This window comes from Erpetoichthys calabaricus, chromosome 11 (genome assembly GCF_900747795.2).
Source record: "Erpetoichthys calabaricus chromosome 11, fErpCal1.3, whole genome shotgun sequence".
Taxonomy (NCBI): domain Eukaryota; kingdom Metazoa; phylum Chordata; class Cladistia; order Polypteriformes; family Polypteridae; genus Erpetoichthys; species Erpetoichthys calabaricus.
This window is the reverse complement of record NC_041404.2, coordinates 134,995,397-135,009,192: the sequence shown is the minus strand read 5'-3', so window position 1 is coordinate 135,009,192 and position 13,796 is coordinate 134,995,397. Positions and strand designations below refer to the sequence as shown.

Below are 13,796 nucleotides of genomic sequence, written 5' to 3'. Positions count from 1 at the left end.
CAATGGCATTGAAGGTCTGGAGAGTTTTCTGGCCATGGACCCCAAATGTCGACATTTTGCTCCCCAAGCCACTTCGTTGTCACTTTGGCCTTCTGGCCCACTGCTCCGTCCTGTTGGTCACCAAACTGTTCTTGGATGGTTGACACAAGTTGATGTTTTGGTGCCATTCTTTATTCAGGGCTGCTGTGTTCTTAGGCCACACTGTGAGTGAGCCCCCCACTGCCTTTACTGTTGGCCTGGCACAGGACTGATGGTAGTGCCACTCACCTCTTCTCTGGACATTTGGAAAGGGGATTCATCAGAGAAAGTGACTTGACCTCCGCAGTCCAACCCCAGACTATCAGTCTGTCCTTGACCCCCACCAGGCCATCCCCCAAAAGTCTTCAGCTCACCCCCACCTGCCTGCTGCCATTCCTGAGCCAGCTCTGCCCTGGTGGGGCCCATACCCCCCAGTCCCCCTACCCGGATCCTGAACATGAATAAAGAATGGCACCAAAAGATCAACTGAGAGCAACTTCTGCCAACCATCCAAGGACAGTTTGGTGACCAACATGACAGAGCACCGGGCTGTAAGGCCAAAGTGACAACTAAGTGGCTCGGGGGGGGGGGGGGACAAACGTCAAACTTTGGGGTCCATGGCCAGGAACCTCCACAGACCTTTAACCCCATTGAGAACTTGTGGTCAAACAAAAAACCCCAAATTCTGATCCTGCAAGAATGGGCAGCTGCCATAGACAGCCTGCCAGGGCCAATTGCAGGGGTCGTGAAACATAAACAGGGGCCAACACTGCAAACGTGGACTCTGTGCGTAACCTTCACGTGATTGTCCAGCAAAGCCTTTGAAACATCTGACCTGCTGGTCATTCTACTGCAGTGCAGCAGACTTAGTGGGTCCTTCTCCAGACTTTGGGCTACGCCTGTAGCTATGAAAATGGGGGTCCACAGTATCCAGCTGCTCTTCCTGGCACCTTGTGTGGGGGGTGTCAAACTCGGCCCCCTGGTGGGCTGCAGCTCCTAATCTTCATCTTCATGTTGCTGCTGATGAAGATTTCAGGACATCTCTGTTTTCATTGACTAAGTACGGTTTTTCTTTTTCAGCTTGGGGCCTTAACGTGGGCCTTATTGTCATATTGTCAGTCCAACCCGCTCTATCCTAACAGGGTCACGGGGGTCTACTGCAGCCAATCCCAGCTAACACAGGGCACACACTAGGGACAATTGCACCTAACCTGCCTGTCTTTGGATTATGGGAGGAAACCCACGCAGCACGAGGTCTTACTGGGAGGCAGCAGCGCTACCCACTGTGCCACCTTGTCATATTGTGAAAGCTTCTTCCTGCTTTCGTCTCCTTAGGCCCAGATTACCTCCGTTCTCTTTATGCTGCTGTTTCTCGATCGTCTTTGTCTCGCGTCTGGTTGGTTCTGAATGCGGCTGCCAGGGTGTTGACTGGCACCTGAAAGAGATGAACGTCTCACCTGTCTTGGCATCCCTGTTCAGATTTTCTTATTTGTATACCGGGCACTGTGTGGGTCTACTCTTCATATATTGCCATCCGCCTTCTCCAGCTTGTGTGGAAGTTCACCAGTAAAATAAAAATGTAAAAAGATGCGAGTAAGGGCAGCAGGCGCTCTGTCGAGGTGGTCTGCTCTTTCGAGGTGTCCTGCTCCTTGCGTGGCTTTGTGTCGACATCAGTCCTGCTAACGGAACTAGAAAACCCGACAGCTGCAGGCCAAGTAACCGTAAATTCGATGCCTAAATTAAATAACCATCTGGACATTTTCTCTGCGTCATTGACCGTGGGGTCCACGTGTGATGCTTTTGTCAGTGGTCATTTTGTCGTATGCGTCCTGTTGTATGGATTTTAAAATAAAAACTGAAAACTAACCGCACAAAGACAACACCCAAAGTACACAAAACTGCGATCGACGCTCAAGGAGATTTGACAGCGACATCAGGACATCTTGTCGGCTCGTGACGCTGCCGATGCTACAAGTCTGACAGCCCAGTCATGAGATGTAATCGGGCATCGCAGCCCCTCATACCGCACTGAATTTTTTTGTGGACTGTGAATTGGGCTTACAAACACAAAGTGTCTGCCCGGCATCAGAGCCTAGAAGTCGGTACTCCTTCGTCCGCACACGGCCTCTGACCGCTCCAATATGGCGCACGGCAGCCAATCAGGCTTCGTCTTATGGTTAGCGCCGCCCCCGCAGTAAAACAGTAGGTGTGGCGAGGCCATAGTTGGGTTGTGTCCCTCCCTGGAACGGGCGGCGATATTCAAATATTTGGACAGCCAGAGAAAACAATCTCCCTCCCGTCCACCAGGAGGCAGACCCTCACAGCGCCGCAGTCCTCCTTTCCGTTCGTCAGTCGCTCTCGCCACAGCAATCCGGAGCGGATCGGCGTCTGAACGCAAAAGACTCGCGGTGGGCCGAACCAGCAGGACAAGGCCAGTAATCCACGGCGTCCACAGCTCGCGTTGGCCCGCTGGAGAGCAGCGACTCGTCGGGATTGCACGAGCAGTCGAAGTCCCCAACTCTTCGAAGACGCAACATCGGCCCACGGGGCGGCCTTCTGAGGTACGTAAACAGAAGCCGAAGGTTTGGTGGCGGCGGGGAGGGTCTTCTTCTTCTTCATCTTCTTTGTTGTTTTAACGACTTGTAGTCAGAACGCAGCCTCGGCGGGGCCGGAGAGGCGCTCAGTGGATGGGGAGGTCTGAAGAGGACGCCGTCGCAGGCCACTTGTGCTGCAGCTCCAAGTTTCTGGCTGCTGTGTTCGCCGTCGGGCTCCGGTCACTGCCTTCGTAGTGCGGGCGGTGGTCACGGCCTTCCTTAGGGCTCGAAGTCTTCGTGATGCCGAAGTCAGGTTGTTGTGAGCGGCGAAGGCACCTCGGAGCTTCGCGGTGCTTGTGACGGTGATGGCAGTGGCAGTGAGAAGGCGCTATATGTGTGCCAGCTGTGCCATGTCCGGCACTTTTGTTTTACCTCCACCATCAGATGCACGTAGATGGTCCCTTTTTTTAACGGGACCGTACCCCTTTGCCAGGCGCTCGCAGGCCTCCCCATGCGTTGGTGGCACTTTGCTGGGTGATGACCAGGGGCTTCCGGAGATACCGAAGCGCATCGTCCTCTGAGTCCTAACGTGCCCGCTGTGCTCAGGGGTCGCGTGGGTGGTCGTGGAGTGGGCACTGCTGGCCTCCAGGAGTGGTCCCCTTCGACCTGTTTGTCTCTGCCGTTGTCCCATTTAAAGGCCAGCTGGTGACCGTCAGTGACATTGCAGGCCTGGTGACTCTGTGCCCACCTGAGCTTTTGTCTGCACACTGTGACCCCCTGCTCTACTTTTTGTCCCCTCACAGGTGTCCGTGGCACATCACGCCCGTACCAACCCGAGGACTTTTCAGGGCGGCCAGCCGAAAGCACGGGGAGCAGGATTGGGAAGCAGAGTGGAGCGGGTGCTGCTGGGGTGGCGGAGAAGATGGCAAGCAGCCCCGAGAAAAGCGCCTCCGCCCAGGAGCTCAAGGAGCAGGGAAACCGACTCTTTCTGAACCGCAAGTACCAGGAAGCTGCCGCCTGCTATGGCAAAGCCATTGTGAGTATCAGGAGGGGTGGGGTAGTGCCAGTCCCTGCCGGGCGTCGGGTTATCTGAAGTGTTTGATCAGGTCAGTTTTTAAACAGGTGGATTTGAGCTTGAGAGCCCACCGGCCCGGCCCTGGCAGGGAGATCCCTGAGAAGTGGCATGAAGAGGTGGGTGACGGGCACACTGCTGCCCTCCTCTGTGCAGGGCAAGGCGCTTCGCGGCTGTGGTCAGCATGATTGACGTCTGAGATCTTGGGAAGAAATCATCCAAAGACCCGAACAAAAAGAAAAAGACGTCTGTGCCACGCTGATGTTGGCATAGCAAAGAAAAAAACGAAATACGAGGAGCAGCAGAGATCAGGCTGAAGACGTTGAGCTCATGTGACTTGAGGAACCAATGAGTGGCGGTTTCCATTCACTTCCTGTTCACAATGGCGCCCACCAGAGAGCTGCCCGAGACCCCCACAGAGACACGATTCATCCTCAAACGTGACAGGACCACCTGCAGAGACCAACAGGGCTTGGAACTGTCGAGACCTCCAGGACGTGGTGGTGGTGGGAGGAGAAAAAACGAATCCAAGACGCCCTCCATGGTGACCTGGTACAACGTCCAAGGGGCTCGAGGCCATCGGGAGTGGTGGTGGCAATGGCGCCAAACAGAGGAGGGCTGCACTGCTCAAAGATGGGCACGAAACGGGAGTGTGTGCTGTGGAGGGGCCTCTGTGATGGGGTTCAAGGTGTGCCAGCTGGGCGGGGGTCCTCTGGCAGGACACAGTCGCTCACCAAAGGAAGACCTGAGCTCAGTCCATGGAGATCTCTTGGCAGGAGCGGAGATTTGCCACTGGAAAGGGGAAGCTTCGCCCGTGAGGGGTGCCAGGGCTCCTGCTCACCTCTCTTTCGAGTGCATTTGTTTTTCTGCCAACGTCTGAGTGGCACAGACATGTTTCTCTTTTGTTGTAATACTTTTGAGCTTTCTTTTAAGTATTTCTCGGCGTATTGGGCATGAGACCAGCAGTGCCAGGGGGCCAGTCATGCCATCCACAGCATTTGGGGACATGAAAAGGTGATTGTGAAACGAGACCATTGTCTGCCATTGAAGCCCGCTCGCTGGATTTTGTTTGATTTTTGTTTCACACGATGGGAACCTGGCAGCCATTTACTGTAAATCAGGGGTCTTCAGGGTGAGCCTCACGGCTGCCAATGTGAATCCGCATGCCCCCCCCCATTGCAAGGCCACAAACCAACAAGAAGGTCAAAGAGATTCCTAAACATTTGCTGTCTTTGTCCATTTCCTGACTTTTGCCCTGCAATGTTGGCACTCTCTGCCCGCCTGGCAGAGCCCCTGGGCCTGCTCACCCATCTGATGCCAGTCACTCTGCCCACTGAACCCCACCTGACATTTCACACTATCTTTTCTGTTGGCTTTCTTTAGAACAGGAACCCCTCGGTGGCCGTGTACTACACCAACCGGGCGCTGTGCCACGTGAAGCTGCAGCAGTACGACAAGGCGCTGGCCGACTGCAAGCATGCCCTCGAGCTGGACAGCCAGTCGGTGAAGGCACACTTCTTCTTGGGCCAGTGCCACCTGGAGATGGAGAACTACGACGAGGCAATCGGGAACCTTCAGAGAGGTCAGTGGAAGAGCAGCCACCGCGGGCTTCGCCACAGGCACTGGGCCTGCCTCTCTGTGCCACCGCATTGGCCATGGGGACACAGGCAGGCTCAGCTAAGAGGCAGTGCACTTGCAGTACCTTATGGGTGCTGCCAGTCTGTCTCCAGGCACACGCCAAGCAGATGCCCCTGACCTGAGGTCAGACTGGCATGTGCTTGCTGGGAGGTGCCAGTGGCACCGCGACATTCACTGTTATGATGGACCCTTCAGGGACCCTGAGCTCCTGTCTCTGTTTGCTCGTGTGGTTCAGATGTCATTAAAGACACCCTTGAGGTGGACATTGTGGTCTCTGAGTGTCACCTCGCTGGTTAGCCCACCAACTGACCATCCGGCTTGTCCCTTTGCAGGAGAAAGGAGGAGACCCCCGTAAAACACAGCCATTCGTCGTCGTTCTCTCTGGGTGGGCCTCGTGTCACCCTATGTGACCTAAGGTGACGGGGACTCTGACTGTCATCGTTATGTGAATGAAGTCATTTGGGGCATCGTGTAGTGTGAGTGATTGGCACAGGTACCAGGCGGTCTGGCAAAGCATCAGCCCAGCGTTCCTTAGGCTGGGTGGGCCGACGTGACAAATCCTCCACCCAAGTGGTGACACATAGTGTGAGGTGTTTCCAGTTCCAGTGGGCTTCAGTGGAGACCCCCGAGAAACCCAATCAAAGCACACAGGAAGGCACTGGTGACTCTCTGGTGTCCCAAAGTCCGCGCGAGTTGTCCTTTCGTAGGTCCCAGGGGGTCCCGCTACGTGTGTGTGTTTGAACTGGATGACTGCCTCCCCTCCCCGAGTGCTCGGTGTCACCCTGTCACTGTCCTGTCCCCAGCGTACACCCTGGCCAAGGAGCAGCGGCTCAACTTCGGTGACGACATCCCCAGTGCCCTTCGGATCGCCAAGAAGAAGCGCTGGAACAGCATTGAGGAGAAGCGCATCAACCAGGAGAACAAGCTGCACGCCTACCTCACCAAACTCATCCTCGCCGAGAAGGAGAGGTAAGACGGGGGGCTCCGTCCTGGGGGTCTCGCTTGCGCGGGCACCGCTGACCTGCGTTTCTCTTTCAGGGAGCGACATCATTACATGGAGAAACTGGAGGAGAACTCGGACGACAGCCGCATCCGAAACGAGTTGGCAAAGATGGACGCCAAGCACGTAAGTCTGGCATGCTTGGGCTCCTTTACCCCCTTGACGGCGGCCCACCTGCTCTCTTGGTGACGCCCCTTTTCCTTGTGGTCTCCCTCCAGGATAAATTTCTCTCTGACATGGATGAGCTCTTCTCTCAAGTAGACGAGAAACGGAAGGTGAGACCCCCGTGTGACGGGTTTGTGGGGGCAGCAGTGGCGTCTGTCATGGGCTGCGCCATTCCCAAAGGTGTCGGGATCAAGCGGCCTGAAGTAGCAGACTGATGCTTGATGCCCATGTTGCAGTGTTGGCAGTGCTCGTGGTCCGGAGGACGTCGTCATTAACGTCCCGGTCATGGGCCTGGGTGCCACCTCCTTGGACATATCGGGGGGCAGCCTGTGTGACCACTTGTGTTGCTGGCCATGTAGACTGTGACCGGCCCCCCCGGGTGGCTGCTCTGGTTTGCATGTCACCTGTTGAGTCCCAGAGTGCCCGCTGCTATGGCCAGTGCCCATGTTCCTCATGCCAGTCGGCCTTCTCCTGCCCTGAACCTGTGCCCTCAGTGGAGATGGCATTCTGCTGCCCGTTTTTCCTTCTTCAGTCTGTTCCTTGTCCTCCCCTTACAGAAAAGGGACATCCCAGACTACCTGTGTGGCAAAATCAGCTTCGAGTTGATGAGGGAGCCGTGCATCACACCGAGTGGCATCACCTACGACCGCAAGGACATAGAGGAGCACCTGCAGGTAACCGGACCACCGATGTGGGGGTGTCAGCAAGTGACCTGCCCGTTTAGACGGATGGTCAATGCGCTATATAATAGAGGGTGGCACACGGGGCTTCTACAGATGCCCGACAAATCTAGAACTCAAACAGGCAACACGACCAGAAACACTCAAAGTGCAGACCCCTCGGGCAGTGCCAGTGCCCCCTTTGCAGAGCCCTCAGATGAGGCTTCAGACTGGCCCTGCTGGTCCGCAGCCTCAGTGGCGGGGGGATGCCACTTCCAGCACTGGCCTGTAAGTCCATCAGCCATGCCCACGTTAGCTACTGTCTGGGCGATCGGGCGGACCCTCTGACCTTCACATTCCCACAAGGCCCCTCTCCTTTGACCGTGGCTGGTGGTCTGAGGCAGGACTTCACTGGTCACTCCAGCGAGCTCAGTAGCTGTTTACCAATCGGTCTGTGCCATCTGCCAGGATGTGCGCTCGCCTCCCACAGTCCATTAAGGCAGACCTCCTGCCAGGCAAGGGTGGCACAGCCAGTTAGTGCCCACCATCTGCACTCTAAAGCCTTTCATCGCTGCCCACTCACCTGCTGGCACCAAGGCAGACGGGTCCCTGTCACGCAACTGGGTGTTATTCCGGTGTAGCTGTGCCTGCTTGTCTCATCGGGCACATTTGTGGGCTGAGGAAGGGGGTGACCGTTGGGCGTGATCCTGTGAATGTCTGCTTACCCGTGTCTTTGTGTTGCAGCGCGTCGGGCACTTTGACCCCGTGACCCGCAGCCCGCTGACCCAGGATCAGCTGATCCCCAACCTGGCCATGAAGGAGGTCATCGACGCCTTTATAGCGGAGAACGGCTGGGTGGAGGACTACTGAGAGCAGGTGGTCCTCTGGATTTGCACTTTAACGGATGGCGGTGGGCGCGCAGTAGTGGGTGGGTGCCCGTCCTGGCCCGACTCATTTGCTCTTGGCGGCTGCCAGCCTGCGTTTTTAAGAAAAGGACATGCGATCCCAGAATGCACTTGGCAGACGGCGCCCCACTGCCCTCGCCCACTGCCACCTTTCCTTGGACTCTTCAGATGAGACTTGTGGGAACTTTTGCTTGCCGCCTCTTTGTGATGCCAGCTGTGGACCTTCAGACTGAATGTGCTGGCGTCCTGGAGTTTGGTGGGCGGCCCAGAGGATGTGACGGTGTCGCCGGTGGGGTGCTCTGCTTGTTCAGGTTGGCACCCTGCGTTGTTTTGCTGGGCCTGCCCACTTGCCCCACTTCTTCAAGCTGATGCCAGTTGCTGCTTATCGTTGTGGCTCTCACCTTTTGGCTCCTGTGGTTGAGTTCAGACTGGCACCGAGGCCTTGCCCCCTGAGTGCCCCCATTTGCCTTAATGTGCAGACGAGCTGGTCCCGGGTTCAAGTGTGCTCTTCGGGGGTCCTCTCATGAGTGAGGCACAGGTGCCCCCTGCTGGCCTTCACCACAGTGCTGCCATGGCCACCTTCCGGTTGTTTCATTTCACGTGCCATCGGTCGCACACAGAAGGGCGAGGCCTGTTTGGATTGGATACCACAGCTTTGGCCCTGGCAGGCTGGGCCACGTTATGCCCATGTTGGTGCCCTTCTCCCCGTGATGCCCATTCTTGCTTTGGCATTTTTGTGGTGATTTGGTTTGCTTTTTTGTCCCCCCCCCCCCTTGGCACAGTTTAGCAGCAGCTGGCATTTGTTGGCATTTAGCAGGCACTCTTGAGCTTTGGCTTTTCACCTGAATGGAAGACGGTTGGCATTGTCATTCAGCGGCACGTCATAGTTTTCTGAGGCCACCTCTCCATGGGCACTCTGATGCAGTGAAGGGGTTGGCGTCCAGTTGGCAAAGCGCTCCAGAGCATTGGGGCACTTGACCATTTCTATGGGCACACAGCATCATGGCAGCCATGTGCCAACCTAACTGTAACTGTGACAAGCTGATGATATCTCAATAAATTTGACTAGAGGAACCCCCCCTCCCCTGGGCTTGTGATTGCTTTGCAGGGGTCCGGGTATCCAGCCAGGGTGGGGGAGCAGGGCAGTGCCTGGAATGGCCTTCACCGTGAAGCGGGCAGCAGGACTGAGTGTCGTGCCCACATACAATCTGATACCCTTCACAGCTGGCTTTAGAGTCCCCCAATAGGCAGCAGTTGGCACAAGTGATTGCTTCTGTGGCATAGGGAAATCTGACAGGTGATACCCACATACAGGTGGTCATTGGCATCATGCGTGTGTGAAGAGCCCCTGGTTGCCCATGGCACGGTGGGGCACTTATCACTGCGCTCACTGATGCCCGCACCGACAGGCTTATCAAGATGGCGACCATTTAAGAAGAGGACCGTCGGCCCCAATTTGAGAAAGCCCCCCCCCCCCCTTTGCCTTCATGGTGGTGCCTTGCCACCCCACTGACCCGGGCTCAGCCTCCAGTGCCATCTCTGCCACTGCCCCCCAGCTACCCAAAGACCCCAAGTTGGGCTGACTGATGGATGTTTGAGGCGACCTGTGATGGGCTGGGCAGCTCGAGGGTGGCACAATGTCACTGTAGACCTTTGTCACGGGACCGATGTCTAGAGGGTCTGGGTCAGGTTCTGGCTCCCCTGTAGACCCTCTTCGCTGACTGCTTGCCTGGTATTGTCTGTAGTGACCGTCCGGTGGGCTTGAATGGTCAAATCTGGCCACAGTTTGGGGACTCCGTTGTCACTTCTCGACGAAGTAGGGGTGGGGCTTTAAATGGAGTCCCCGCCCCTTCCAGTAGCTCGTCACAGCTTCACTCGCATTGTGAGACGGTGGTGTCACGTGACGCGCTACGGTAACCAGACAGGACGGGCCAATGAAGGAAGGGAGGCGGGGCTTCAGCTCCTCCACGTGACCCGCCCCCCCCCCCCCAGTTTGTGTGCTTCGCCGATGTCCAGGTCGACGCTGTGAACCCACGAGCCCCCCGGCCGGTCACCCCTCGAGGTCCTTTTGTGGACGTTTGCTGCTCTCGTGAATCAGGTGACGTCCTCCCTCCGCGACAAGAAGGCCAGCAACTTGGTGGGCTGAGCAGCCGGGTCTCCTGCGCCCACCGCCTCGTCTTCATTCCTTTGTCGTTTTGTTCCTCCGCTTGGGTGTGTGTGCCACTGATGGGCAGCTCCTGGTGCCCCCTTTGCCCGTTTTCAGCTCCGGCTGGTCTCGTCGTGCCCTCCTCAGCTGTTGCGATTCTGTCACTGCTCTGCTCGTCTTCCTTCTCCGCTCTTGCTTGGTCTGTCATCGGGTGTCACCGCTGTTGTCCTCGCCACCCATCCCAACGCTCTCTGTCACCCGTATCCACCCGATTGGACACCAGCTCTTCATCGCTGTCCTCGTCTCCAGACTCGCATTCCGGTCCCCAAGTCCTGCCCTGGTGTCCGCTGGTCTGTCACTCGCTCGGGTCCCTTCTGGCCGCACCTTGTTCCTCCTTTCATAAGGCGTCGCGTTGTCCCTACTGCTGGCTTCTCCTTCATCATCTCCTCTTCCTACTTCACCCTGCAGGTAGACAAGGGGCCACCGAGCGTCGGCCTGGAGGGGTCTTGTGAAACGGCCTGAGCATTTAGATACCGTGAAATACACAAATGACATGAAAGGCGCTATATAACAGGCCCAGATGGGTGGTCTTATTGTGGCGCGTGCGCAGTCACCCTGCAGCACATGGCCGGGCTCCAGCGCTCAGCACAATAATGCACACGTAATGAAGTGCTGAAGCCCACCTGGGGTGCGCCCCCTAAAGGTGTCCTGCCTGCCCACTGCAATCCTGGCCGAGCCGATGCCCTCCCTGCCGCAGCTGGTAATGTGATGTGGACAGAGCTGACCCCTGAGACCCCCCCCCTCGATATTTTGCGCTTTCTTTTCCGTTCCCGTCTCCCTTTGCAGCTGACAGCGCTGAGCCCACCACGTCCTCACAGAAAGCCCACCATTCCAGTTTGGCCAATGAACATTTGGGATTAAAGTCGAGCCCCTGTAAGCAGGACGTCTCGTGGTTATGGGAAGCGCTCCGAGGGTCCCCATTACACCCCCCCCCCCCCCCAACTACCTGAACATGCTTGCCTAACTGCTTTGGGGTCCCACCCCGTGGTAGCACATTGCGACCCCCACACCCATCGCACATCCTGGCCAACGCTCAGCAGTGCTGCAGTTCCTCCGCGAGCCACACGAGGGCAGCAACACGTCTTTCGATTCGTGCGGCTCGGCGGTCCGCTGCGACAGTTCACGGAGGGACAGCGAGCGGGAGACCCTTCACATGTGCTGTCCTCCGTGTTCTTCTGGTTGCCTTGACATATAAGGTCAGCCTTTTGGGGGGTCTTAGAGACGGCCAGGTGCCTAGGCCACGCAATTCAATTCGACTTGTTTTTATATAGCGCCCCTCATTGAGAGCGCTGTGACAAGTTCCCAGATGAATGCAGTTAGATGAATGACACATGATGTGACAAAGCCGCACGAATCTGATCAACATAAACGAAGCCCCCCCAGGACTGATCTGAACACTAAATTCGCCAAAAAATGACGGAGCAGAAAAGCCAAATAAAAAAGGGGGGGGGGGGGGGGGTTACTGGCTGATATGCTGGAGCCTGGTGGGCACGCGGGTGTGTCCTGTGACCCCATATGCGGGTTAGACGGTCTGCAAAGGCGCAAGCTCAGCCAGTCGTGACACGTTCAGGTAATTCGGGGCTGGAGCCAACTGGCAGTCACTGTAAGGACCCCCGGACTGGGGTGGTCGTGGCCCGTGAATGGCAGAAGCAGACGGCGGACTCGCCTTCCCCGCGACCCCCACATTTAGAAGACGCCGTCATCGTGCAGCCCTTTGGAAAAAGTGCGGAATGTGCGCCTTAGGCGACCCGCTGGTGATTCGGATTCAGCCAAAGTGACGACGACACATTACTGTGGTGGTCTGCCTGGCCCGTCCCCTCCCCTCAGCAGGCGACACGAGTCGTTACTTAAGGGGGCCATTGAAGGAGCGTCATCTCGCGTCTAATGTGGGGCCCCAGCAGAGTCACGTCAGGTGACAACGGTGACAATCCAAGCCTGAGTCCTGTGGGATATCGTCTGCAATTTTTGAATGTAATGACAGTGCACTGCTATATAGCGCCTTTCATTTTCATCACTCATGAATGCTATGAAGGTGCCAATGGGCTGGCATTTTGGCACAGCTCTGCTTTCCCTTTAGTGCCCTTTACCTACCTTCTCCGTTTCCCATTTTCTTGGCTATGTGTCGCCCAGTAAAGCTCACTCAATGGTCTTGGTACTCCCACTGGCATCTGAAGTGGCATCACCATGACACCCAGGTTTCTCGTTCTTTTTTGAACAAAGCGTGTCCTTCTCCCTGGGATGCCAATAGGGCGTTGCAGGAGGTCCGTTGTAAGGGGGGGGCGTGAAGAGCCTGGCTCAGTTATTTACTCTCCCCCCCCCCCCCCCCCAGTTGGTCCAAAAAAAAAAAAAAAAACACTTCAAAACCGCGAAGTGTGCCAAACCTGAAAGACGATCTCGCGCGCACGCGCACACACCACACATACACGCGCGCGCGCTCCCTCCGTTCGGCCAACTCTGCGCAGCTTGGAATTTGCGGACACAGTTTGGGGGGGGCCAGGACAGAACTTGACCCACGTAGGCAGAGCTGAGATAGAGCGGGGGGGGGGATATGATGTCCACTAGTTCGCCATCGGCCGGGGGGTCTCCTGCACACGCGCACTCCAACTCGAGGCGCGCAGATGGACGTTCGTGCGGTGAAGCCCCTGCGGAGAAAGCCGCCTCGCCCCCCACCGTGGCGCCCGGCATGTGCCTGCGAGTGCGAGCTGGTAAGACGGGAGCGCAGCTGAGCGGGACACGGCGAGCCGGTGCGGCTGGGGGGCCAGACGGAGGGCCTCGAGCTCGAATGTGCAAACACGGGGCAGTGCCACAAGCATGGAGACAGATGGGTATCGCGCAGCGCCCCCCCCCCCCCCCCCAAATAACGCACGATTTTAACAGAAACGAAGACGGGGCTCTCGAGTGCCCCCTTCTGGCCCCGCCTTCCACGAAGCAGCCACTCCGGGGGTCCGCAGCCTGGACTCCGTGACACGACTTTTGCCCAAAATGTCACTGGCACCTTGGCACAAAGACCTTCTTCACTTGCTGCTCTGCTGGCTGGTTGAACCCGGGCTGCTGACAGGCGCTATAATCTGCGCCGGAGCCCCCAGACACACACTCGCAGTGTCCTACTGAGGTATTCAATGGGACCTCATGACTTGCTGAGGTGGTCTCCCATGTGACCCCCCCCCATCATTGTGGCTTACTCTCTTTATGTGACCCCCGCCATGTTTACAAGTCAGCTGTTACACTGCACCCCCCCCCCCAGACCTGCTAAGGTGTTCTCCTGCTTGACCCCCCCATTTTGTTGTACTCCCCCCACCTTAATAAGGTGTTCTCCTGTCTGACAGCCCCCACTATGTGACCCCCCCTTTTTCAAGTCCTTTCTGAGCCCCCCCCATCCTGACCTACTGAGGTGTCGTCCTGTGTGAACCCCCTGCCCACTCTGATGCTCTTCATGTGACAAATCGGCTCTGAAGCGGCCCCCCAGCCCATTAGGCGCCTGTGCCCCCCGGGGGGTGCTGCGCACTGGCACTTAAACACGTGTAACGTCTAATCAGCGGCTTTGGCGGGGCGCGGAGCTGCAGGCCGTTGCTCGATGGTGGAGGCGCCTCGAGGCGCCC

General features: G+C 57.1%; 1 protein-coding gene across 1 annotated transcript; it reads left to right on the top strand.

Moving 5' to 3' along the window:
- Positions 1-2,337: 2,337 nt before the first annotated feature.
- Positions 2,338-8,502, top strand: stub1 (STIP1 homology and U-Box containing protein 1). The gene is made up of 8 exons (XM_028813975.2): positions 2,338-2,579; positions 3,356-3,588; positions 5,008-5,206; positions 6,066-6,231; positions 6,301-6,388; positions 6,481-6,537; positions 6,985-7,101; positions 7,831-8,502. The coding sequence occupies exons 2-8, from the start codon at positions 3,475-3,477 to the stop codon at positions 7,954-7,956; spliced, it is 867 nt and encodes a 288-aa protein (XP_028669808.1). The 5' UTR covers positions 2,338-2,579; positions 3,356-3,474; the 3' UTR covers positions 7,957-8,502.
- The last annotated feature ends 5,294 nt before the right edge of the window (positions 8,503-13,796 follow it).